Genomic DNA, 24,502 nt, shown 5'->3' with positions numbered 1-24,502 from the left:
CATCGGTGACCTTGACTTTCTCCGGTGGGACAAAGCGTTCAGCGGTGATGGGCAAAGGAGTCCTTGATTCAAATGTCCGAGGCAATGGAGTGTTACGGCTCCCATCGGCGATGATGGTCGTTGAGGGCGATGGACTTCAATGTCCGGGTGCTTTACTTCAGATTCCTCAGCGGTCCCAGTCTCCGGTCGGCAGCCTTTCGATGACTGACTTCCAGGGAGTCTTGGTGAAGGTTAGCTGATGCCCGATGTTCCCTCGTAGCTTGGGAAGAGGTCACCTAGCCAGGTCCTCTCTTGGATCAGTTCTTGGAGACACGACAGCTTTCGTATTGCAGCGAAGGAAAGCAGCACCAAGCATTGTTCTTCTAGCTGGGCTTCAAGTTAAGCATTAAGTTTCGACTTCAGCTTCTAAACAATTCCAATAAGTGAGAGGTCCCCAGATATACTGTCTGTCTCTCATTCACACTGCTAGGTCAAGCTCAGCAGCCAAACATTCAGCGGGGTATTCATGCAGGCAGGCAGCCAATCAGGCTATCGGTGCATTCAGGCCATTCTTCTCCATCCAGACACTCACAACAAGGAATGTGGATTGGGACAAGCACCCAGCCATTCAGCACTCCACAGTGCATTCATACCAGTTTCGGGCAGGGCTGCCTGAGTCATTGTGTCACACACCAGAAACCAGGCACCCATAACATGAAATGTATATTGTTCACACACTCCATTCACCCAGGTTCCACCCCAAGGGTGTACCCACAACATACAGTCACTGGGAAGGCTCCAGCCAGTCTGGCCTTGACTTCCCCACAATACCATATATGGAACTTCCACCCAACAGCCAGTCAGGGGTAGGGACAGAGAGGCTTCCCGGCACTTTGGGAAAACAAGTAACATGCAATAGAAAGCTAGAGGCCACAGGGGCTATCTTGTATCCGACCAGGAATCAACTGCAATGGCAGGGCCTCGGTATCCCAAAATGGAGGATACTCGGAGCACCTGTCAAATTCAGCATGGAGCTGCCACCAGCCCATACCCTGCTCTGTGGGCCACACACAGGTGCCCAAAAACATACAGCAGGGGTACAGGGTTGTAGCCCCACCCATTGGTGCCATAAGGGTATCCCAAGGGTCTGTTCACCACAACCAAAAAGAGGACCAGCTGCACTGCCAGGAGTCCCACAAGGACTCATGTGCAGAAAATAACAGAACACACATGATAAAAGGAGTACAGGACAAGGACATGGAGGCCCTTTCCTCCAATGCATTGCCAGCATCACAGGAAGTAGCTCATAAATTTATGTTGAGAACACTATTTGGGTTATGGTTTATGTCCCTACACATTGTTTAGGATTAGTTGTGAGGGCAAGTATAAGATTTGGACACAGACTGATTTTATGTTGAACTTACTGACACCGATGTTTCTTTAAGTAGGGAAATTCCACCTAAGTATAGATGCCACGGAAGAGGGCTCGGGGGGTTATGGGGGGACGCGCGATGCACGGCAAAAAACTGTCGCACTGAACTGAGCATGTGCAATGGATTGTCACATATTACCATGGCCCCCCCATCGCACATGCTTAGTGCGACGTGGTGGTGTGGGCGTTATCACGACCCAGGAAGTAAACAGCCTGAACATGCACTTTCCTGCATTTGGATCGTGCATCCAGGCTGTGTGGTTTCTTACTTCTGCGACATTCAACCACCCCGGTGAGTTATTATTGGCTCCCTCCCACCCAACCCAATGGGGGGGCACCGGCAATGTGAGCAGATATGCCCTTTACAGTGCACCCCCATTCCCCCCCTCACCTTTGGAGGGTGAGGGGGGATGGGGGGGGGAAGGTAGCGGGGACCGGAACACTGCAATGCTGGTCCCCCTGTGCCCCACCTTGGAGGCCACAGAGCACAGCAGGGACCAAAGCATTGCTGATGTTGTACGGCTCTCCCTGGTAGATTGTTGGACTGGTGTTCGGCAAAGATTTCCTAATACCAGCTCCAGCAAACTGCCATGGAGGAGACGAGTTTAAGTTCAGTTCTTGTTGGAAGCGCTTGTGTGTCTGTGAGAGACTGTGTTGAGTGTGAAAGTACTTGAGGGGAGGTGTGACTGTGTGGTGGGTATAGAGAGTGTGTGTGTGTAATGTGTGGGCAAAAATGTGTAAGCATACATGGAGATGTACAATACGTTTAGTATTTTGTTTCTACGGGTGTGTACGAGAAAGCGTGCGTAAATGGTGTATGAATGCGAGAACATCCGTTCCACTTTAAATCACTTTGATGGCAGTGTTGCACCGAAAATACTGTTGGCAATGCAGTGATTTTTAGTATATTGCAGCGACTGAAGCATGGCAGATTGCTGGACTGTTGTTCGGCAAAGATTTCTGAATACCAGGTCCAGTAATCTACCATAGGGGAGCCGGATATAATACAACACCAGCAATGCATGCTTGCATAATATTAATATTTTCTTATTGCACTTTTCAATTGCAGGAACGCAAATTGGCTATTTCATCCCAACTAAGACAGCAAGGTCCCCAGCAGCAGTGGCACCCTACAAAATCCTGACATCTGTAGTAGGACTTGCCCATGGTAAGGATGCCCTTTTTTTTTTAAACTTCATTTTACTATGGCTGAAGGTGTATTCTAGCGAAAAATTCAGAATGCTGTGTTCACAAGTATGTGTCCTCTACTCTAATTTGAGTTATTGTAATAACCGCTCGCAACCGATTAAAAGTTTGAAGTCCATGTGTATAGTGGGGTCCAAGATGGGTAAATGTTTCTTAGGGCAGGGGAGTGGGGGGAGCTCAGGTCAAAACGTTTGAAACCACTGGTATAGAGCAAGTTAGGCCTTACTCCATCCTGACATTTTCTTTAATAAACAATTGTTCAACTTTGAATCTGTTGTCTGTGTCTCGTTCCATGATGCCATCCTCACTCATCTGTATTTGATCAAATAAAGGGCTTGTCAACATACATTTAATAAAAAGTAATAAAAAATCCTCACCAGTCCATATGCAGTACTTCTCTCATGCTCCTGCGTTATGTCAGCCACATATGCAAATATTACAGAAAAGGTTACCGAAAAAACTCCAGAAACAGAAATCATGGCAAAATACCACCTGAAAAGCAAGGCAATAATATTATAAAAACTGTATTATTATTAATACTAAAACAATTTAAATTGTAAACAAAGAAATGACTGCAGAAATTGCCTGCTTATTTACATACTGGCATTGAAAAGCTACTGAAGGTTACTGTAGTACCAGGGATGTTGCTAGGTCTGGAAAAGATCCGGTGCTACACTAATGTCTGGACTGATGGGACTCACGGCTAGCTAGCCTTTTGGTTGTAGCCCCTGTGCTTCTATACAGGGCTACAACCAAAAGACCGGGGGCTATAGCCCCCTCAGACTGCCCAGCAACACCTCTGTGTAGTACCATCAAGAAGAAGCTGAATGAACAGCTTTATTAACAAAGATGGAAAAAAAGGGTAGATTATGCAAATGTTTGTGTGCGCTCCTTGCTTCTTTAAAAGTAATTCAAAGTGACACTGGATCATAACTAGCTAAAGGAGGTCTCAGGTTGCTGGGGACATAATAGATTACCTAACAACAAGTTTCATAAACTTTGCTTAATTCTTTGATCTTTAACCTTCAGGTTTTAGAATGTGCCCCAATTTCCATGTCACATGTCCTTCAATCAACTAAATGTTCGCGGTTTTTGCAGACTGAGAAGTAGCACTGTAAAGATGTTTCTGCACTTTAATCCAAAATTGCACCGTTCTAATGAGAACGCCGAATGAGCACCCATACAGTATGGAAACCCCGAGCAGAATTGCAAAATAGAGATCCTGCCCCGTGGGTAACTCCTTATGTCAGCACAGTGATCGAAATTGTGATCCTGTGTACTGGCATGATTCAAGGTGTAGGCCTGCGTATCACAAGATACATGTGTCAAGGTATTTAAAATCTTTACAAATGCTGTAAGTAGTCTGCATATCTGCAAAAGCAGAATACAGACAACTAACCATTTGTGAGGAAGTGCAGATTTGCAGAACTAAGTCCTTTGCTAATTCTCGGACAACCACGTAGGTGGCATCAATATTCCAGTCATAGATAGCTTTGAAACATAGCAGTGCATGCTGTCCTTAATCTGTGCCTAATGCTAGGTACCATCCTTGTGAAATTTAGCGAGCATTTTATAGCCTGTTGGCTTCTCGCAAAGATGCAATATGACTGAAGAGAAAATAAAACATTAAGTTTGCTTATGGTGTTGATGACTACCTGTGAAAATAACATATTAATCGGATGTGAACACTGGTTTGTAACACAAAATCATCATGCCAAATTAACCTGCAAAGTGCATAGATGTGTTGGATTAAGGGGATAAAGAAGATGAAACTGACTTGTTTTTTCTGTATTTTACAAAACAATGTAATACTTTACCCCATAACAAACTAATAAACTAACATGTAACTTAGGCCACAGATAATGGTAAATGAACCTCTGGTAGAGCATTCTTGGTAAGATGTTTGAGATAATAAATGATCTCAGGGTAAAAATCAATGTTAAGTTAAAACCCTCATTGAAGGATGGACGTGGCTAGTAACAGCCTACCAGCCTGAGCCAGGAAAGCTGCAGCACAGTGAGGGCTCTTTGAGGGTTCAGGACTGTTACAGGTCATGGCAGCCCGCCCGCCAGTGAGGAGGTTAATGCTAGATCGTTCGAGTGGGTTAGTTCCCTAGGCGTCTGTTTACCTGGGATCCTAATAGATTTTTATATTTTATAGAAAACTCATAAAATTAGCCCAAGTACATAAATTCCCTAACTAGAAAACAAGATAACCACCATACAAACTAAAATTATTATTTACTATTAACCATGGTTTGGGCTTGGAGGAGGCGGAACATAGCATAGTGTCAAGTGTTAATGTTAAAGGTATTTATATAGCGCACCGTCACCAACGGAGTTGTTCTCCGGGCCCTCAGGCAGATCTGTAAACAAAAAGGTGGGGGGTGGGTTAGTGGGTGAAGAGGGCGTAGGAAAGTGAGAGGGTGTACTGTTGGCAACTTCAGTTCTGTTTTCAGCATGCGCTGAGCTTGTGTGTGCAAATAGGACCGAAGCAAGTCCTTGCGTGCTGTTGTGATCTATGTTTTGATTGTTTGTTGTTGCGGTGTGGTGAAGTCCATGCGGTTTGCTGTGAGAGGTGGTTGTGTGGGTTTTTGTGTGAATTAAGTATGCAGAAATTTGAGGTTTTGGTTAGTGGTTTGTATGTCTCATAATCCTTGTAGTTTCGTCTTATGCATCAGGTTGTCCTACTGGGTACGTATATTCTTTCTCTTGGTTTACAGACTGTCTAGTTTCTGGGGTGCTACCGTGGCTGGTTTCTGGCAAATTTATTGGGCTTAGTAACCCCAGTTCTGTGAGCATTATCCCCTAGTTCGATAGTGGTGTTATATCATCATTCATCAGCTCCTTTCTATCTTTTTACTGTCGTTAGTCCATTGGGTGGTATATTTTATCTTCCGTTTCCCGACTGTCTAATTACAGGACAGTGGTGAGGATGGCCTTCAGCTAAATTATTGAGTTTAGTACACCCAGGAGGGCGAGCATTGTCCCTGCTTCGGTATTGGTGTTCTATTATCATTCTTCGCACCTTCCTATCCATTTACTGTCGGTGGTCTATTGCTGCCAGTGTTTATGAGGTGAGCCAGGTGCTATTGATGGGTCATATCTTGAGCTCCCTTCCGATTGATCTGTGGGTGTTCTTTGGTATGATTCGATGTGGTTTGTCTTTTAATTGATAAGTGGATATGTTGCAGATCCGTATATCCTTACTTTATAAGAGTTGATGACTTAGGGAATCAGGATAGGTTCTTCTCTTGGCTTAGTTCCTCCGTGTATGTCCTTATGGGCATTTGTTCTGGTTATGGGGGTGAAGAGCAATGATTTAAGGAGTTTCCTGAATTGTAGGTGATCTCTTGTGTTACGTATGTTCTTTGGTAGTTTGTTCCAGGTATTTGGGGCACGGTGAGAAAAAAAGAGGATCCTCCGAGTTCTCTCTTGTTGTATGATTTGGGTTCCAAATGGATGTCGGTGCTGGATCGGAGTGGCCTTGTAGTGTGATGTACATTTAGTTTTGTTCTGAGGAACTCTGTACCCTGGTCCTGGATTGCTCTTTGCGTTATGCACATTGATTTGAACTTGATCCGCTGTTTGAGGGGTAGCCAGTGTAGCGTTTTCAGCGCTGGTGTGATGTGTACTCTTTGAGGTAGTTTAAGGAGCTGTCTAGCCGCTGCATTTTGTATGCGTTAGAGTTTATTTAGCAGTCGTTCAGGCATGCCTAGATATAGGCTGTTGGCATAGTCCAATCTGGATATGCGGGCGATGACGGGAGTCGTTTTGTTGGTGAATGAGAGGAATGGTAGGATCCTTTTAACCGATCGCAGGAGAAGAACAAGTTACTTCTTACCTGGTAACGTTCTTTCGATGGGATGTTCCTCCAACGTATTCCTTATCTTGATAGATCATCTACAGCTTGCTGGCCTCAGAATTTTTTCTTCAGTAGAGGGCACTGCGCGTCGATGTCCCTCGAGCCAATGTCCCTCGACAGCCTCTGTATCGGCGCCGACGTCATCATGCGTATAAATAGACTCGTGCAGCATCCGTTGCTCAGTTCCGTTTTGACGTTAACAGTTGTTTTACATGAATTGGTTAGTGACCCAGAAGGAGCGTAAGGTGTAACCACAAGGGAAGTTTTACTGAGAGGATGGATGGGAGGGGGTGATAAGGAACACGTCGGAGGAACATCCCATCGAAAGAACGTTACCAGGTAAGAAGTAACTTGTTCTTCGAAGGGATTGTGTCCTCCGACGTACTTCTTATCTTGATAGACTCCCATAGCAGTGGTGTGTAACTGGAGGTGGGAGTAAAATTGCCATGTTTCCGTTCAGGAGTGAACAGAGTGCAACACAGCTTTGCCAAATCTAGTCACTTGGCTAGAGGAGGAATCCAGGTTGTAAAATCTTGTGAAGGTATGTGCGGGCAACCATGTGGCAGCCGCACATATGTCTCGAATCGGTACCCCTCTTTGGAGGGCCAAAGAGGCTGCGATACCCCTGGTTGAATGAGCTCTAAGATTTTGAGGAGGCTCTTTCCCTGCCAGTTTGTAACATTCCAGAATGGCTAAAATAATCCATCTGGAAATGGTCGGTTTTGTTATCGGTAATCCCAATTTGTGCCCTGAGTAACCTACGAACAGTTGGTCTGCTTGCCTAATCCTAGCAAGTCTGCTGATGTAAAAGCTCAAAGCCCGCCTTGGGTCCAGCCTATGCAGCCTTTCTTACTCTTTCCCCGGATGGGGAGGGGGATAAAATGAAGGCAAGGTAATCTTCTGAGTGATGGGGAATTCAGAAACCACCTTTGGGGGAAAATTAGGCTTCACTTGTAGGACAACTTTGTCTTTATGAAAAATTGTATGAGGGGGTTTACAAGATAGAGCCTGTAATTCGCTCACCCTCCTAGCAGATGTCAATGCCACTAATAAGACAGTTTTAAGGGTGAGAAACCTTCGTGAACAAGAGTGGAGTGGTTCAAAAGGAGTACCCATCAGGAATATTAAGACTAAATTTAAGTCCCATAAGGGAACTTGGAATGCTCTTGGAGGATAGACATTGGTTAATCCCTTCAGAAATTGTATTACTAGGGGTAACTTGAAATACGATGGTTCCTCTGCAGTGCGCTTGAAGATCGATAGCCCTGCGAGATAGCCCTTGATAGTGGCAACCTGAAGGCCCGAATTTGCCAAATAGAGTAGAACAGATAACGCCGTTGGTGTACCACATGAAAAGGAGTCGATATTCTTTTCTCTACACCAGCTGCAAAATTTGTTCCAACGGCAGCCGTATAAAGTCTTTGTTGCTAGCCTTCTTGCCGAAAGCAACACCTCCTTGACGTCATCTGGGAGGTCCCAATCCTTGTATCTCAACCTTTCAGATACCAAGCATGAAGGTTGAGGGTTCTGATGTCTGGATGGAGAACCTGACCTCCTTTCTGCGAGAGAAGATTCTCCTTGAGTGGAAGACGAATTGGAGGGCAGATGGACATGTCCAGAAGGTCCGGGTACCACGTTCTCCTGGCCCAGTCCGGGGCAATTAGGATCATGGCTTTCCGGAACCTTCAAAACCTCCTGATCATTTGAGGAATGACAGGGACTGGAGGAAACGCATACAGAAGTGGAAACTCCCAGTCCACTACGAACGCGTCCCCTAGAGCTCCTCTCGGGGGAAATTCCCTTGAACAAAACTGATTGCACTTCCTGTTGATGCTGGTGGCGAACAGATCCACTTGAGGGGTTCCCCAAAGGGTGAAGATCTGTTGAAGGACTTCCTGAGCTAGTTCCCACTCGTGGAAGACTGTACTCTGCCTGCTCAGAGCGTCCGCTGTCAAGATTTTCTCTCCGGCTAAGTGAACTGCCGATAGAGAGATTCCTTCTTGGATTGCCCAAAACCAGAGCTGCATCGCCTCTCTGCACAGAGGCAGTGATCCTACGCCTCCTCTTTTGTTGAGGTAGTGCATGGCCACTGTGTTGTCCGTCATTATCAGGACATTTTTCCCTTGTACAGATGGCAGATGGCAGAAAAGCCTTCAGCGCTAATCTGATTGCTCTCAGCTCTAACAGGTTGAATATGTAGTCTGGACTCCGATGGAGACCAACGACTGCTGATGGTCAAGTCGTTGGTATGGGCTCCCCACCCCGTGATTGAAGCATCTGTGACTACTGTTATCTCCGGCCATGGTTGCCAAAACAGTTCTCATTTCAAGATGTTCTCCTGGCAGGCCCACCACTGAAGGTCTCGAGCCACCTTGTCTGTAACTTGAAGGAGATCTGTCATTCTCCCTGAGAATTAATTGCGACCACTGAGTTCTCAGTGCCCACTGAAGAGATCTCATTCTCAGGCGAGCCTCTGGCACAAGGAAGATGCAGGATGCAATGAGGCCTAGCAACCTTAAAAAGTCGAAGGCTGGGAGACGTTGGGCATTTTGAAACTTGGTGACCATCTGCAGAATATCTTGAGCCCTTACCTCTGGTGGCGAGGCTCTTCCCAGGGAAGTGTCCAGGACCGCTCCAATGAACTGGAGTCTCTGTGATGGTATCATCTGTGACCTCTTTAAATTGAGGGAGAAGCTCAGTTTGTGAAGGAAGTGGCAGACATAATCTAGCTGGATCTGAGCTTGTTCCAGAGATACAGCTCTGATCAGCCAATCGTCCAGGTAGCGGTAGACGTGAATCCCTTCCCTCCTTAGACTTGCAGCCACTACCGACATTAGGTTGGTGAAGACCCTCGGGGCGGAGGTCAGCCCAAATGGCAGAACTCGAAATTGATAATGAGAGCCGCCAATTGCGAACCTCAGGTATTTCCTGTGTTTGAGATGGATTGGCACATGGAAATAAGCATCCTGAAGGTCCAGAGATACCAGCCAGTCCTGGAGCTGGAGGGCCTGAAGGATCTGAGAAAGAGTTACCATCTTGAACTTGTCCTTCCTGAGAAACTTGTTCAATTCTCGTAAGTCCAAGATAGGTCTCAGTCCTCTGACCTTCTTCGGTATTGGGAAGAAGGGGGGGGGGGTGGGGAGTACCAGCCCTTGTTCCTCTCCGTTACAGGTACCGGTTCTATGGCACCTTTCTCCATCAGGTCTACAATTTCCTGCAAGAGGAGCGGATCTGGAACTTTCCGAGAGCTGTTCCCCGGTGGATGACTGAGGAATGCATAGAAAAGGCAGGCAGTAACCTTGGGCAACTGTCTCCAATGCCCAAGCATCGGACGTAATAGCCTGCCATTCCGTCAGATGTTGAGTTAGCCTGCCCCCTACTGGTGTCTTGTGAGGAGAGTCCTCAGAGTGATTTAGAGGCGGCTGATGCAGGTGCCGAGGGTAAAGAGGTACCTGCTGCTGCGGCTTTTGTATTTTTACCCCGTACACCTTGGGTGAATCTTTTTTGACCTCTTTGAACCGACTGTCCTCTGCCTTTTCCGAATGCGGAATAAAAGCGAAAGGACTTACCTCTCCAAGAGGTTCCTGAGGGGCGATATGGCGTTTGGATTTTGCTGCTGCTTTGAATGTCTAACTTTTCTAGGCTGTCATCCGCCTTCTTACCAAACAAAGAAGAGCCGTCAAAGGGCATATTTAAAAGTCTGGCTTGTACATCTGGAGCAAACCCAGACATTCGCAACCACGCAAATCTGCGGGTTGTAGTACTTGCCGCCATGGCCCTACTGATGCTGTCAGCAGAATCAATGCCAGTTTGAAGGGATTCGCACATTGCGTCTTTAGCATCCTTAATGATGTTTAGAAACGCTTCCCTTTCTTCTCCCTCTGGGAGGCAGTCAGCCGCTGATGAAGCACACTCCCAAAGTGTATGGCTTGACCTTGCGAGCGTACAAGTAGCGTTAATAGATTTCAACGCCATGCTACATGCAGAAAAAACTTTCTTAGCCATAGAGTCGTATCTTTTGTCATCCCTGTCCGGTGGAACAGTAGGGTATGCCGATCTACTGCCTGATGCAGTTGCTGCTTGAACAACCAGACTCTCTGGAGTTGGATGCTTAGACAAAAATTCAGGATCAGTAGTAGATACCCTATATTTGGCTGATAACGCAGGGATAAGCTCAGGGGTTTCCCAGTTAGCCAATATTTTTCTTTGTAATGCAGCGTGAAATGGAACCACAGGATCCTCCTGTGGGCCTTGAACTAAAATGTCTGTAAGGTCATCCTGTTGGAATGCAGGTAAAGGTGTAGACCAACCCATGAATTCTATCATTCTTGTCATTAAAATTCTGTAGGGGGTCACAGCATGTTCCCCTGGTTCTGGTTTGGCAAATTCTATTTCTGGGGAAGTATCTAACCCACTTGCCTCATGTAAGGATTCTCGGAGGTCCCTCAACCTATTTTCCTCAGAGGTAAATTCCTCTGGTTCTGGTGTTGCAGATCTCTGCAACCCAAAGGGTCTTTCTTGATCCGAATCCTCCCCTTCCTCATAAATTGAAGACAAAAGGTCTGAAATGATCAGACCTTGGAAATGGCTTAAATCCCATTTCCAGAGCAGAAGGCGCTAAATTTGTCATAATTGGTTGGGAAAACGTCGTCGACGCGGACTTTGAAGGCTTCGAAAACACCGAAAAAGGCATTGAGAAGATAAGAAGTGGCCTTGAAGAACTCGAGAGGATCGGGATCCTACTCGAGGTTGTTGATGACCTCGAAGTCATGTTAGAGGCTCTGGGTATGACCACTGGAATGCGTCAAAGGGACCTTCGACAATGGCGTCGATGGCACAGTGCCTTTGCTCGAGGGTTCATGACGCTCTCGAGTAGTTTCTTTCGCCGGGTGCAACGACTCACGGCCTTTAGATTTTTTGGGTCTTTCACCCAGGGTATCACCCTCAGCTGTCTTCGAGGGGGTCGAGGCCGCTTTCTCGAAGACGCTAAGCATCCTTTTATGGAATTCCTCCCACTCAGCCTGAGAGCTATGTTTTGTGGGGCAGGTGACTCTTTCCAGAGAAACAGAAGACGAGGAAGGGGATCTTCGACGTCTCTTACTTGGATCTCGAAGAGTGGTGGGAACTGCTTCGAGACATAGACAGAGAATGTTTCCTGTGTCGGCGAAGAGACTAATATCTCGACTCTGCCGAGGAAACTTTCTAAGGAGTTTTAACTGTCTTACCTCTCTCAAGCTTCCCCTTACGCTCCTTCAAGGCTTTCGCCGTCATGGACATGCAGTCCTCACACTCCGAATATTGGTGCTCCGATCCCAGGCACCACAAACAGATCCTGTGAGGATCGGTCAACGACATTTTCTTTTCACAGTCTCGACATTTTTTGAAGCTGGACCGATGGAGTCGTCGGTAAGGTTTAGGAAGCCATCGAGTAAGAGTTGGTATTCTTGAGGAATAATGAAGAATATATTCTCTGACTAACGAACTGAGCAACGCGATTCCGAGGCCATCGAAGCACGGAAAAACTGAACTGAGCAACGGACGCTGCGCAAGTCTATTTATATGCATGATGACGTCGGCGCCGATACGGAGGCTGTCGAGGGACATCGGCTCGAGGGACATTGACGCGCAGCGCCCTCTACTGAAAAAGTTTTTCCGAGGCCAGCAAGCTGGAGATGATCTATCAAGATAAGGAATACGTCAGAGGACACAAGCCCTTCGAAAGAAGCATTTCTTGATTAGGGCGTTTACTTGTGGCTCTAGTGTGAGTTTGTTGTGCATCAGGATTCCCAGGTTATTTTACAATCAATGATGGTGCTGGGGGTTCACAAAGTCAGTTGGCCATGGGATGTAGAGGTTGTCTTCTGCGTTTTTTTGTGATGATCATTATTTATGTTTTGCCTGGGTTGAGTTTAAGGTAGTTTAAGTTCATTCAGTTGTATATTTCATGAAGGCAGTTCTCTAGTGTTGAATTGTCTTCTTGTGAGTCTTGTATTTTGTAGATATTGGTGTGTCGTCAGCGTAGTTGTAACAGGTGAGGCCATGCCTTTTGATGATTTTAATTAGCTGTGACAGGTAGAGTTTGAATAGGAGTGGTGAGAAGGATGATCCTTGCGGGACTCCGCATGACGATTCTCGTGGGCTTGATTTTTAAGGTTTCATCCATATTGTTTCTGTGGTTTATAGTCATAATGTCGACAATAAAAATGTCGACAGTCAAAAAGTCGAAAAAAAATGTCGAAAAAAAAAATGTCGACTTTTTTTTTCAATGCATTTTTTTTCGAAATGGGGGGGTTCCCCCCCCAGCCCCCCTTTTTTTATATTTTTTTTTATTTTTCCCTTTTTTTTTTACTCCCGAACCCCTAAAATAAATATATAAATAAAAAAAAACGAAAGTCGACATTTTTTTTTTCGACATTATTTTGTCGACATTTTTGTCTGTTGAGATTGATTAGTTGAGGACGTTTCTGTAGTATTTCTTTGGTGTTCCTTGTGTGAGGATTGATTTGTAGATGTCAGGGGGTAGGGATCTGCAGGGTAGCCAGATTTGTTGCTTTGATTTACGAGTTTGATAAAAGTCTCCACTGATATGTGCGGGAAGTTTTGCAGTTTGTTCCGGTGCTCCTTGCATCGGTGGGTGTCTTCCATATTGTGGGTGCATGGTCTGTTTTGTATGGTCTGTTGGATGGTCATGATTTTGTTTTTGAAATGGTCTGCAAGGTCATTGCATAGTTTCTTCGATGGTATTGGAGTGTTGTTGCAGGCGGGTGGGGTTTTTATTTCGTTTATGATTTTAAACAGTTCTTTTTGGGTGCTTGGTGCTTTGAGGATTCTTGTTGTAATATTTCCTCTTTGCTTTTTGTATTTCCTTTTTGTATGAACGGGTATGTTGTTGAAGTTTGAATTTTTTTCTGCAGTCAATTTTTACCGATTGAATCTTATTTGCGGACTGTAGTTCACCCAGGACCTCTCCCACTGAATTTTTGACTGCTGATTATATAGCAACAATGGCTATCTCATTAATTTCCAGTTCTTTAGTGATCTCTAGATGTGTACCAGAATGCTGCTGTACTTCTAATTTGAAATTTTCGAAGTCTTTAACTAAAGCGCTTAATACAAAATTTGGAGCAATTAATGTGGGAGGAACACGTTCTTGCCATTTCTTTACCTCGAATGAAATGCCTTTGGCAGGAGGACTTATTCTCTGGGTGATTTCAAGGGGGATTCCTTCTGTCTCAAATCATTTTCCCAAGCCACCGATATTGCATTGAGTTTGTCGGGTCACTCAGCCGGGATTAGGTTTTCCATCTCAAGCAGTTCTTCGCCGAGCAGGTCGATAGGATTTTTTTTTATTTTTTAAAAATGTTATTGAACATTTAACAAACATTACAAACCAAAATTGCAGTGGATACAATAACGTTTCACATATACATTATTCAGCCGTGTTCACTGCTTCCCTTTTCCTACCCCCCGTTCCGAGCCTACAACTGCTAATGTTCAGTTCCTGCATCTTGTGGTGAGGTTTCCCCTTCCGTTATATCCAAAAGGTCTTGAATTGACCCAAATAGTTCTGCTATGAGCAGTCTCCAGGCCATCAGAGTCTTGGTTTTCTCCTCCCCCCAGTGCTGTAAGCTTCCTGCCATACCATGGTTTAGGTTGATAGGATTTGAGTCAGATTCTTTTTGACCGCCCAGATGGTGGATTCGGTCCTGGACCTCGTTTGATTGTTCCAGAGTACCAACTTCGACCAAACCCGCTCTACTGACTGGGAAGTAGTCTAGAATAGCATTCTTCATTGTAGTCGTTCCTAAGGTGTAATTTAAATTTGCTGGAAGTAAATCTCGGATAGCATGATTAAGTGGGGTGGATTCCCCAATTACTAGCCTGGAAGTGCCAAACACGACTGGGAGCCCCGATCTCGTCGGTAGTTGATTGTTGGGTAAACGCTAAGGGGGGGAATAAAGACACCCCCCCGACTTATAGCATTTAAAAAAGTGTATTTCTCCACTGTATTAGTGTTTTGACTGAGGGCGCTCACATGATTTAGTTTAGTGGAGAAGGAGCCTATTACATGAGGCGCGCTCCAGAGGTTGTAAGTTTTGGGCATTTTTTTTTACGTTCTGCACAGGAAATCTTCTACAGCCCTAGGTCCTGGAAACTAATGGAGTTCTCCTTAGGGCTTAAATATAACAGTTCTTTAGACCTGCAGACACCAACATCTGCACATGGGTCAAAGGCTTCCAGCCCGCAGTCCCTGTATTTGTATGCTGACGTTAGATTTAAAGAGCACTTTACCAAGATCACAGGGTGCCCCGATCAGTTTTAGATATCCAAGGCACAGACACACAGGTCCTGTGTCAGTCGCAGCATGTTGTTGCTTGGCCGCTTGTTTTCCAAAGATTCCTCCCACCTGACAGAATCAAAGAGTTTTAGGGGGCACGCTGCAATACGACACCACAGCATCAGTTGCTACAATCCCCAATAAAAATATTGGTTGTAGGTGGGATAAAGCGGGTTAAGGCAGCCAAAGACCATAAAGTCGATCCACTACAATCACAGTTTTGCGCTATACCCTACTAAGTACACGTAAGGGCAGATTTCGGGAGACTTCTGGCACTGCTTCTTCCACACAGGTAAAGGCGAAGTACATGATCACAGGTACTCGAGCGGTTACATTCTATTGTTACATTCAGTTGGGTAATAGTCCAAAGCTCTTCTCCACGCTCATCCTGCACCCTCCGCTGCTACTCTCTAGCTCAGTATAAATGTATTTTTGCAATAAATGACTGGTGAAAAATTTCCTCTATGCGACCAGCATCCAGCCAAACAGCCAAAACATCAAACTGCATCGCCCTTGTCTCCACAACGGTCTTAACAGAGTTTGTCTTATCGCAGCTCCAAGGGATTTTGCCGCCGACTTGGTAGTTTACAACTTCTCCAAACTGTCATTAGCTTTCTTGCCAAATAGAAGAGTACCGTCAAAGGGCATATTCAGAAGTCTGGACTGTATGTCAGGAGCAAATCCAGACTTCCACAACCACGCAAATGTGCAGATTGTCGTACTAGCCGCCATGGCTCTGCTGATGCCGTCAACAGAGTCAAGACTGGTCTGAAGGGACTCACACATAGCATCCTTTCCATCCTTGATAATGTTCAAGAACCAGTCCCTCTCCTTCCTTTCATGGAGATGGTCAGCCGCCATTGAAACATAACTCCCAAAGGTTGTGGCTAAATCTTGCCAGCGTGCATGTTGCATTAGCAGGCTTTAGGGCCATGCTGCATGCCGAGAAAAACTTTCTTGGCCTTAGCATCAAATTTTGTATCATCACGATCCTGCAGGATTGTAGGGTATGCAGTCGAAGAAGTTGCAGCTTGAACAACTAGGCTTTCTGGGATCGGGTGTTTTGACAAGTATAGGGGATCTGCAGCTTATGCCCGATTTTTTGCTGTCAGTCCTTTGCTGATTGCATGGATCACCTCCGGCGTTTCCCAGTTTGTAGACACCTTTTGTAAGGCCTTATGAAAGGGGATGATAGGGTCTTCTTGTGGTCCCTTATCAAGTATGTCGGTAAGGTTATCTTGCTCGTAAAAAGGAGTGGGCCTAGACCACCCCATATATTCCATCACCCTATTCATAAGTGTCCTCTGGTTCAGGCTTACTAAAATCAACCTCTGGGAAGTATGAATACCGCTTGCTTCCTGCAAGGAGTCCTGCAGGTCTTTCAATATGGCCTCTTCTGAGACCAGTTCTTCTGGTATGGGAAGCCTCCCACACTCCACACCAAAGGGTATTTCGGCATCAGAATCCTCTTCCTCCTCATAAATTGAGGATAAAGTCTTAAAATTATCTGAACGGGACAGGAATGTAGCTTTTTTCCAATGAAGAAGGAAGAAGGGGCAATAACAATCTCTACAGGTGGAGAAATACTTGTAATCGTCGCTGTGGACATCATTGGCCTCGATGGATTCGGGATTGGCTTCGAGGTCGCTGATCGAATCGACTTTGACATCGACGTCTTCGATGAAGTCGTTGAGGGTATTGAAGCGACTGGCGTCGAGGGGGGCGACATTTGAGGCGTTGATGACCTCTCCTTTGACTGAGTCATCGAGTGCGTCAATGACGCAGTCTTCGGCTTCGACATCTGAGTCAATAGTGACAAAGTCTTATACGACACAGAAGCTTTTTCTCAACTCTAGGGTTTTTCACGCTCTCGAGGAGTTTGTTTTGCAGAGGTCGAAGACTCTCGGCTCTTATGTCTACTAGGTTTCTCTCCTGTGGTATCGCCTCTAGGTGTCTCAAAGGGGCAAGGCTGTGTTCTCAAACACCTTTAGCATCTTTTTACGAAATTCCTCCCCCTGAGCTGGGGAGCTGTTCTTGGAGGACATGTAACTCTCTCTGGTGAACTGGAGGATGAGGTGGAAGGCGATCTGTGACGCCTTTTCTTACTATGCCTCGATGCAGGTGAATGTGAATCTAGACTGAGGCCTCTGAGGGACATTAACTCGACAGACATAGACGCGCAGCGCCCTCTACTGGAAACATATTTCCGAAGCAGCAAGCTGGATATGGGAATATCAAAGATAAGGAATATGTGGGAGGACACAATCCATTTGAAAGAAAGATTCTAAACTTCAATACAGCCCCCCAAGGCTGAGAGATAGTCCCTGTATGAATCTATCTGAATGGCTGTAGCTGCTAGTGCGATATATAAAAGGACAGAACCTGATCCAACAATGATGACAAGGGATTTTTCTCCTTTTCCAGATACCAGTGATAGTCATTTGCTTTTAATTACGTTCGGGTGTTTTATGAGTCACCTGAATGATGCAGAGGTTTCCCTTTGAAAAGACCAAGATGACATACTGATTGGATTTCAGGAACCACCTCACTAAGCTGAGTGATCATGGGTAGTGATGCAATATCAGACAGTTCTGGTCAATTAGACTGGCGACGCAGAAGCTGTATTGGGTGATGGAAAAAAAAGTTTAGCAGGTCCAAAAAACAGAATTCGGCTGGCGTTCCTGCACAGGGCTTGGTGTATTAGAGGAAGAGGAGGGAATGTAAAGGCGTACATATTTGATGATATCTCCAAAGCCTCTCCTAGAAAACTTAAACCAAGGCCCACTCTGAAGGTGTATGTTGGAAATTAATTTTTCTCATTTTTTGAGAAAAGGTCAATCTGGGGAGACTCCCATTACCTGAGAATTTGATGCAAGACATCGTCGTTCAATTCCCAGAGTAAGTCTGCAGAATTTTTCACTCTTGGAATGTGAACTGCCTGGAGTTATATGCCTCTCCAACGCCCATTCCCAAATCTGTACCACCAGCAAGACTATGGTTTAAGACTTGGTTTCTACTTCTGGCTAGGGCCAAATCGGGATGTCGAGATATGCATCTTTCAGATCCACTGCATTGAGCCAATATCCCTGCTGATGAGTAGATCAGATCTGGGCAGGGGGGGATCTTGAATTTCTCCTGGGAAGTTGAAGGTTGAACTCCATCAGGTCTAATTATTGTGCGCAGGCAGCCTGATTGGGGTTTAGCAGTGTACAAAGAATTATAAGTTACTCACCGTAGTGACTAACGTACTTCTAGTCCATCGTCCCCTTTCCTCCATACTGTATGGTTGTCCCTCGCTAGGACGGGAGACAGAACCCTTTTCACCAGAAAAATCATCTTCCTTTTAAATTTAGATGTGCTCCACAGTCCCCTTTGATGCATTGACAATATTAAGCTTGCCTAATGATACCAGTTTTATTAGTAGGGAGGATGGTGGGCGTATGGAGGAAAGGGGACTATAGACTTGGAGTAAGTTAGTCACTATGGTGAGTAACTTATAATTACTCCTAAGTCCCGCCCCCCTTTCCTCCATAGTGTACGGGCGAGTACAACTAAATGTAGCCCCAGGGTGGAGAGGTGCTCTCTTAAGAAAACAAGTTCCTTAACATTGCCTGATCAAATGCTGCGTCCGACCTGGAGCCGGCATCCAATCACTAGTGCTTGCAGAAGGCTGAGGGCATAGCCAATGTAGCTGCCTTGCTGATAACCTGCCACAGGACCTACCTCTAGAAAACAACCGCTGTGGCTTTAGCTCTGATTGCGTGGGCATGCTTATTTGCTGGAAGAGATTTGTGCAGTCCCTCGTATGCCTCCTTGATGGCGGTAACCATCCGCCTTGCTATGGAAACTTTGGAGGCTTGACAGCCAGACTTTGACCCACCAACGGTGACAAAGAGGGCGTCTGATTTGCGGAAGATCTTGGACCTGTCCAGGTAGTATCTCAGCACACGCCTCAAGTCCAGACAGTGCAATACCCTCCGAGAGTCATCCTTGGAATCTCCTCATTGAAGTGAAAAGAGGAGACAACCTTCGGTAAGAAAGCTAGGCGAGTTCTAAGCACCACCTTGTCCTCATAACAAGTAGTACAAGGCTCTGAAGCCACCAGCGGCTGGATTTCACTTATCCGGCATGCTGAGGTAAAGCCCACCCAGAGGGCCGTCTTAATGGTGACTTAGCCTGATGTCTGCGGATGCCATAGGTTCAAATGGTTTATGCTCCAGGGCGTCCAAGACCACACTGAGGTCCCAAACAGGGTGTGGTTTCTTGATAATCGGGTAAGCCTGGTCAGGCCCGCCAAGTGTCTTTTAACCACCCGATAAGAGGATGAAAATATCTCCTCCTCCGAGTTCCTGTAGGCTTCAATGGCCACCAGATAGGTGGGGCGCGTGTCTACCTGCACCCCTGAGTGTGCAAGGTGCGCAGAGAAGGTTAGCACGTCGTCCAGAGTGCAGGTCAAAGGATCAACCTCCTTTGATTCCGCCCAGTGACAAAACCTGGTCCACTTGCTTTTGTACTGGCTCCTGGTAGCATTGCTCCCAGCCCCTTGTATAATGTCTAGGTTAGCTTGTGACAGATGCAGATTCCTCAGTGTGACTTGTTCAGGAACCATGCTGCAAGGGCTAACCTCTGGGGAGCGGGATGGATGACTGTGCCTCCCTGCTGAGAGTGTAGGTGTGCTGGGCACCAGGGCCTGATCCGACAGGCTGAGTAGTATTAAGAACCATGGCCATGCTGGCCCCCACAGAGCTATCAGGATGATACAGAGGTGTCAGGCCTCCCTGATCTTGCATATTACCCTGTGGACCAGGGGAGGGAGAGGGAAGGCATACGCTTTCATGTTGTCCCACTCGATCTGCATCACATCACCCAGAGAGCCCCTGCCCTGTCCCTGCCAGGACGAAAACTGGTGTCACCTCCTGTTCGACCAGGTAGCGAAGAGATCCAACTGAGGATGACTACATGTCAAAAATCCCCTGAAGGACCTGTTCGTCCAACTGCCATTTGTAGTTGTCTGCACCCAGCCTGCTGAGCCTGTCCGTCTCTAAGATGGACACCCGGGAGGTGGATTGCTGCCAGGGGCATGTTTACCTGAGCCCACTCCCAAAAGTTGACTGTTAGAATGCAGAGGGGAGGAGACCTGTTGCCACCCTGCTTGTCAATGTAATACATGCTGGTGAAGATGTGCGTCTGAATGAGGATCGCCCTGCCGCTGATCATCGGGAGGAAGGCTTTGAGAGCGAGCCAGATGGCTATCAACTCGAGTCAGTTGATGTGGGACGCCTGCTCCTGACAGGACCATACCCCATGGACACTGTGGCTGCCCAAGGTAGCTCCCCAGCCCTCTGGGGACGAGTTTGTGGTGATGGTGACCTGAGGTGCTGGTTGACGGAAGGGCCTGCCTATCCGCAGGTTGTTGTCCATGCTCCACCAGACTAGGTCCTGGTGGAGATTATGTGGGATGCTTACCTGCACCGCCTGGAAACCCCTCTCCTGACTCCAGGAGGCTGTGAAGTGCAACTGCAATCACCTCATTTTGAGCCTTGTATGCAGCACAGAATCAGGCAGCACATCCAGTCTCCCGCACACAATGTCTGCGCTATTAGCACCGGGGTAACCATCTTGAACTTTTGGAAAGGAAGGGAAATGTTGAAGGTGAAGACCAGCATGTTTTTTTTGCTGAATGGCAGAAATTTGTGAATAGAAGCCCAAACCCTGCTGTAAGGCTCGGACTTCCTCCATTTCCTGACTTTCTACGAGCAAGCGTATTTCCGCCAACAGAGTTGCTGTATCAATATGTGGGAGGGGAGGAAAGAAGAGGAGGATGAGGAGAAAGGAGGAGGAGGAATAGGGAGCGGGAAGCCCATGGATACTACATAGAGGATCCATGGGTCTGTGAACAATGTCCGCCAGCGGTGAGCATGCAGGGCAAGCCTGCCCCCCAACGGAGAGTCATGGATTCGGATGAATGTGTCACGATTTCTTGCCCTCTGCGGCTGCGGCCTGGAAAAAGCCCTTGTGCTGCTTGTGCTGGCTCTGGGATCTGTCCGGTAGTCTGGACCGATTCTCTTCGAAACCCCTGAAGCCTCTGAAGGAGCGACCCTTGTCTGAGCGCTGGTGTGCTTGGCTATATGCCTTAGGGGTGGACTTGGTGAGGATCAATAAAGACTTAGCAGTCTGTGTGAGATTTTTCTTATCAAGTTCCTTGTCCGTTGTTGAATGGAACAGATGGCCCCCCTCGAAAGGAAGGTCCCGTATACGTTCCTGGACATCAGGGTTGAATTTAATCGCCCTTATCCAAGGGATCCTTCTCATGTCGGTAGCAATACAGATGGCATGACCTGGGGTATCGATGTGAGCCACAGTGGACTCCATTATGTCCTGTGCCACTATTTTGGCTTCAGCCAGCCCAGCCTTGAAGTGAGCCTGACTCTGCACAGGGAGTTCAGGTAGGAAGTCAGCAGCTATCTCCAGCCATAGCCACTGGCTGACAGCCGGCAGCATGGCATTCGCATTGGACTGGCACAGATGGAGAGTGGCATGGGAATAGATTTTCTTTCCAAATGCCTCCAGGATCTCGTCCTTACCCAGGAGTGCTGAGGCTGATGTAGCAGAGGACGATTTAGGCTTAGAGTACAGTGAAGCTGCCGCCATCGCCAATGAGTGTGGCTGGAGGGTGCTCCGACAATAAGAGGGTCCCCGTCCGTTTGCCTAAACGTAGCATCGAGAAGGTAGGCTGGGTAGATTGTGGCTTTAGCCATTTTTTTTTGGCAAGCACCATGACGTCCTTCTGCAGTGGGAGTCCCGTTCTGGGGTGTATAGTGAGAACTTCTGCCAATGCCTCCGGTTGTTTCACCTGTGGCTGTGGGATCCCAAAATACTCAGCCAGGCCTGCCAGCCGCTCGTGAAACACTTTGGCTGATGATGTAGTGTCTGGGTCCTCCTCCTCATCTGTGTCCACCATTGTGCCTTGCTAGTCCATTGCAGCCGGAGGAGTGTTGGGCACAGGAAGCTGTGGCAGACTGACCATCAGCGCTGGAGGCTGCGGCGGCAGCATGGACGGGGCTGCTGTGACTGGGACAGGATTGGGAGACGGTGTCGTAGGGACTGGTGCGGGTGCCTGGGGCTGCGCTGGACTCAGAGGAGCTGGACCGAAAGGCAGCTTGGCGTGGGTGCTAGCAGCTGTACCAGAGGGAGCATGTCCCTGATCACATCCCTAAGGATGGTGCCCATCTGTGGGGACCTCATGAGAATAAGGAACTTCTCAAAGAAGCTGTCTACACTTCCTTCCCACTCTCCCCCTCCCTTCCTTATCTATGTCTTAGCTCTTGCACTATCTGAAATGTCGTCAGGCCGAGTACGATAGTTAATTTCACATCCTTACTGTTCATGGCCTGTAAGAATGTGGTTGTATTTTCCCTTGTTCCCTCCCTTGCCTTGAAGCGCTTTGAAACACATTGTGTATAGGTGCTATATAAATAAATGATCATATCATACACAGGCCGGAGGAGTGCTGGATGGAATAGGCATAGGTGCAGAGCCCTGAGGTTGGTAAGACTTGGGTGCGCCCTATCTCGCTGTATGGGGCGTGATGCATCTGCCCTGCGAAGCAGATGGGTATGCTGTGGGCCAAGTGACAGGCGTTGACCAGTCCCACCTGGAAACTCGCTCCCCTACTGGTCCCCTGAGGGAGATGGTGTTGTACGAGCCACCATTTTGTCCGGCCAGGCGCCATTTTGTCTTGCTGCATGCCACATGCCTGCGTCGTGGTACTTGCTGCGCTGGGCCCGGCTTCCTCCAGTACGAGAAGCAGTGGAGGTTGAGGCCTACCCTGCATCTCAGGACAGAGCCTGGTAGGTAGAGTGCCCTCGGCTGTAGAGCTGGTAGTGCTGCTTACAGGCGCCCCCTCAGACATCAGTCCAGTGTTCGGGCGTAGCCCCTCGGGTTGAGACCTAGTAATAGAACCTAGGGGTCCCTCAGTGGGATCACTGGTAGGATCTTGCGACCCCTGGTGCCGCCTCGGTGCATGTGTTGTAGGACTGGTTTGGTCCCTCCCGCTAGTGGGCTTCCTGGGAAAGGAGTCGCCTTTGCGGGGTTGGGAGGGAGAACAGTGCACCTACCTTGGGCCTGGTCTTCTGCTTCACAAATGCTTTTAGGTCCTCTGGAGGCGACCTGCCAAAGATCTCCCTCAACCTGGCCAGTCTGTTGTCTTTTGTTGTCTGTTGTTGGGGCCACACGGTGTCAGAGCGTTGCACGCAGTAAAGCCTTGCCAGCAGAGGCAGAGGGTGCCTGACGTTGGGAAGGGTGACTCGCAGGCTGGTCACCTGCTGAAGCCCACCGTGGTCGACATGCGCCGAGGAGGAGCCTGGCACCAGAGGACAACGTGATACCTGACAATTGAAAAAGAAATATAAAAAAAAAGAAAGTACTTCTCCGGGGAAGAGCGCATGGAATTACTAGGCCAGAGACCGAACCCAGGAGCGCTGGTGAAAGCAGTCCGTTCCCGCCGACACGGAAAAGAGGACTGAAGAGTGGTGCCGGTGGGCGGAGTCAGGGAAGCGCATGCTCCCAGGGCGTGCCGCCCTCGTGCGTATCTAAATTTAAAGGGGAAGATAATTTTTCTGGTGAAAAAGGTTCTGTCTCCCGTCCCTAGTGAGGGGTGCCCATAAAGTATGGAGGAAAGGGGACGGGACGTAAAATTCTCCCTGACCCTTTCTGTCAGTGGGACCCCCTCTATTACCTTCATAGAAAAAAGTTTCTCTAATTACTTCAGTAGAGCTAGGGAGCTAGGGAGTTGTTCTGAGTGAAGGAGAGATGGGAAGGAAGAACCAGAGGCAGAGGTAGATGGAAGCCTCTGAAGGCAACTGAAAGTACCACACACATTTCAGGTAATTGGTCCAACAGGAATCAAGGTGGCTGGAAATGGATCCTCACACTGATGTTCCATAGCACAAGTCTTGACCATCACTTTTTGGCTCTCAGTAGAGGTAGTGAATGTTTCCGCTAAGGAGTAGAAATGTGAAAGGAAGCCTCTACCAGCTGTTCTTTGTTGGTTTCTCCACTGTATGACTGAGGAGAGATCTGGAAGCCCGGTTCTGCGATCTTGAAATCCACAAAAAACATGCAAAGGATCTTGAGCAAAAATCATACCACTGAGGAAGAACACATTAGGTACCCCTGATAATTTTCTTTCGACTGGATGTTCCTCCCACGTATTCCTCATCTTTGATATACACCGATATCCGGCTTGCAGCTCAAACTTTTCTCAGCAGAGGGCGCCGTTATCGTGTAGGACGTCGACGCTGGTATATAAGGCACGCACCGTGCCTGTTTCCTCAATTCGCGTTTTGCCCTCTAACCAGCACAGCAGTCTCAAAGATGTGAAATACTTGAGCGTTAACATAGAGGAAAGGAGTGTGTTAATCAAAGAAACTCCTTCTTGACAGAGGGGTTAGCTCAGAAAGGTGAAGAGGAATAAGTGGGAGGAACATCCAGTTGAAAGATCATTACCAGGGGGAAGTAATCCATTCTTCGAATGGATTGTGTGCTCCCATGTATTGCGCATCTGTGATATTCTCCCATAGCAGTGCTTTGAAGGATGTGGGAAAGAAGAGTTCAATTTTGTTTTACGCTGTATAAAACAAAAAGTAACTCACCTTAATGACTACCTTACTCCTAGTCCATAG

At 47.3% G+C, this 24,502-nt stretch overlaps 1 protein-coding gene across 1 annotated transcript in view; it reads right to left on the bottom strand.

Moving 5' to 3' along the window:
* LOC138510183 (hippocampus abundant transcript-like protein 1) overlaps positions 1–24,502 on the bottom strand; it is a 1,300,033-nt gene that overhangs the window by 797,426 nt on the left and 478,105 nt on the right. The window contains exon 5 of the mRNA XM_069625669.1: positions 2,995–3,109. Within this exon, the coding sequence (XP_069481770.1) occupies positions 2,995–3,109 (115 nt within the window). The remainder of the gene's footprint in view (positions 1–2,994; positions 3,110–24,502) is intronic.

The sequence above is a fragment of the Ambystoma mexicanum genome, chromosome 6p (genome assembly GCF_040938575.1).
Source record: "Ambystoma mexicanum isolate Mex_15411 chromosome 6p, UKY_AmexF1_1, whole genome shotgun sequence".
Classification (NCBI taxonomy): Eukaryota; Metazoa; Chordata; class Amphibia; order Caudata; family Ambystomatidae; genus Ambystoma; species Ambystoma mexicanum.
The sequence above is the reverse complement of the archived record's forward strand: the minus strand, read 5'-3'. Positions and strand labels throughout refer to the sequence as shown.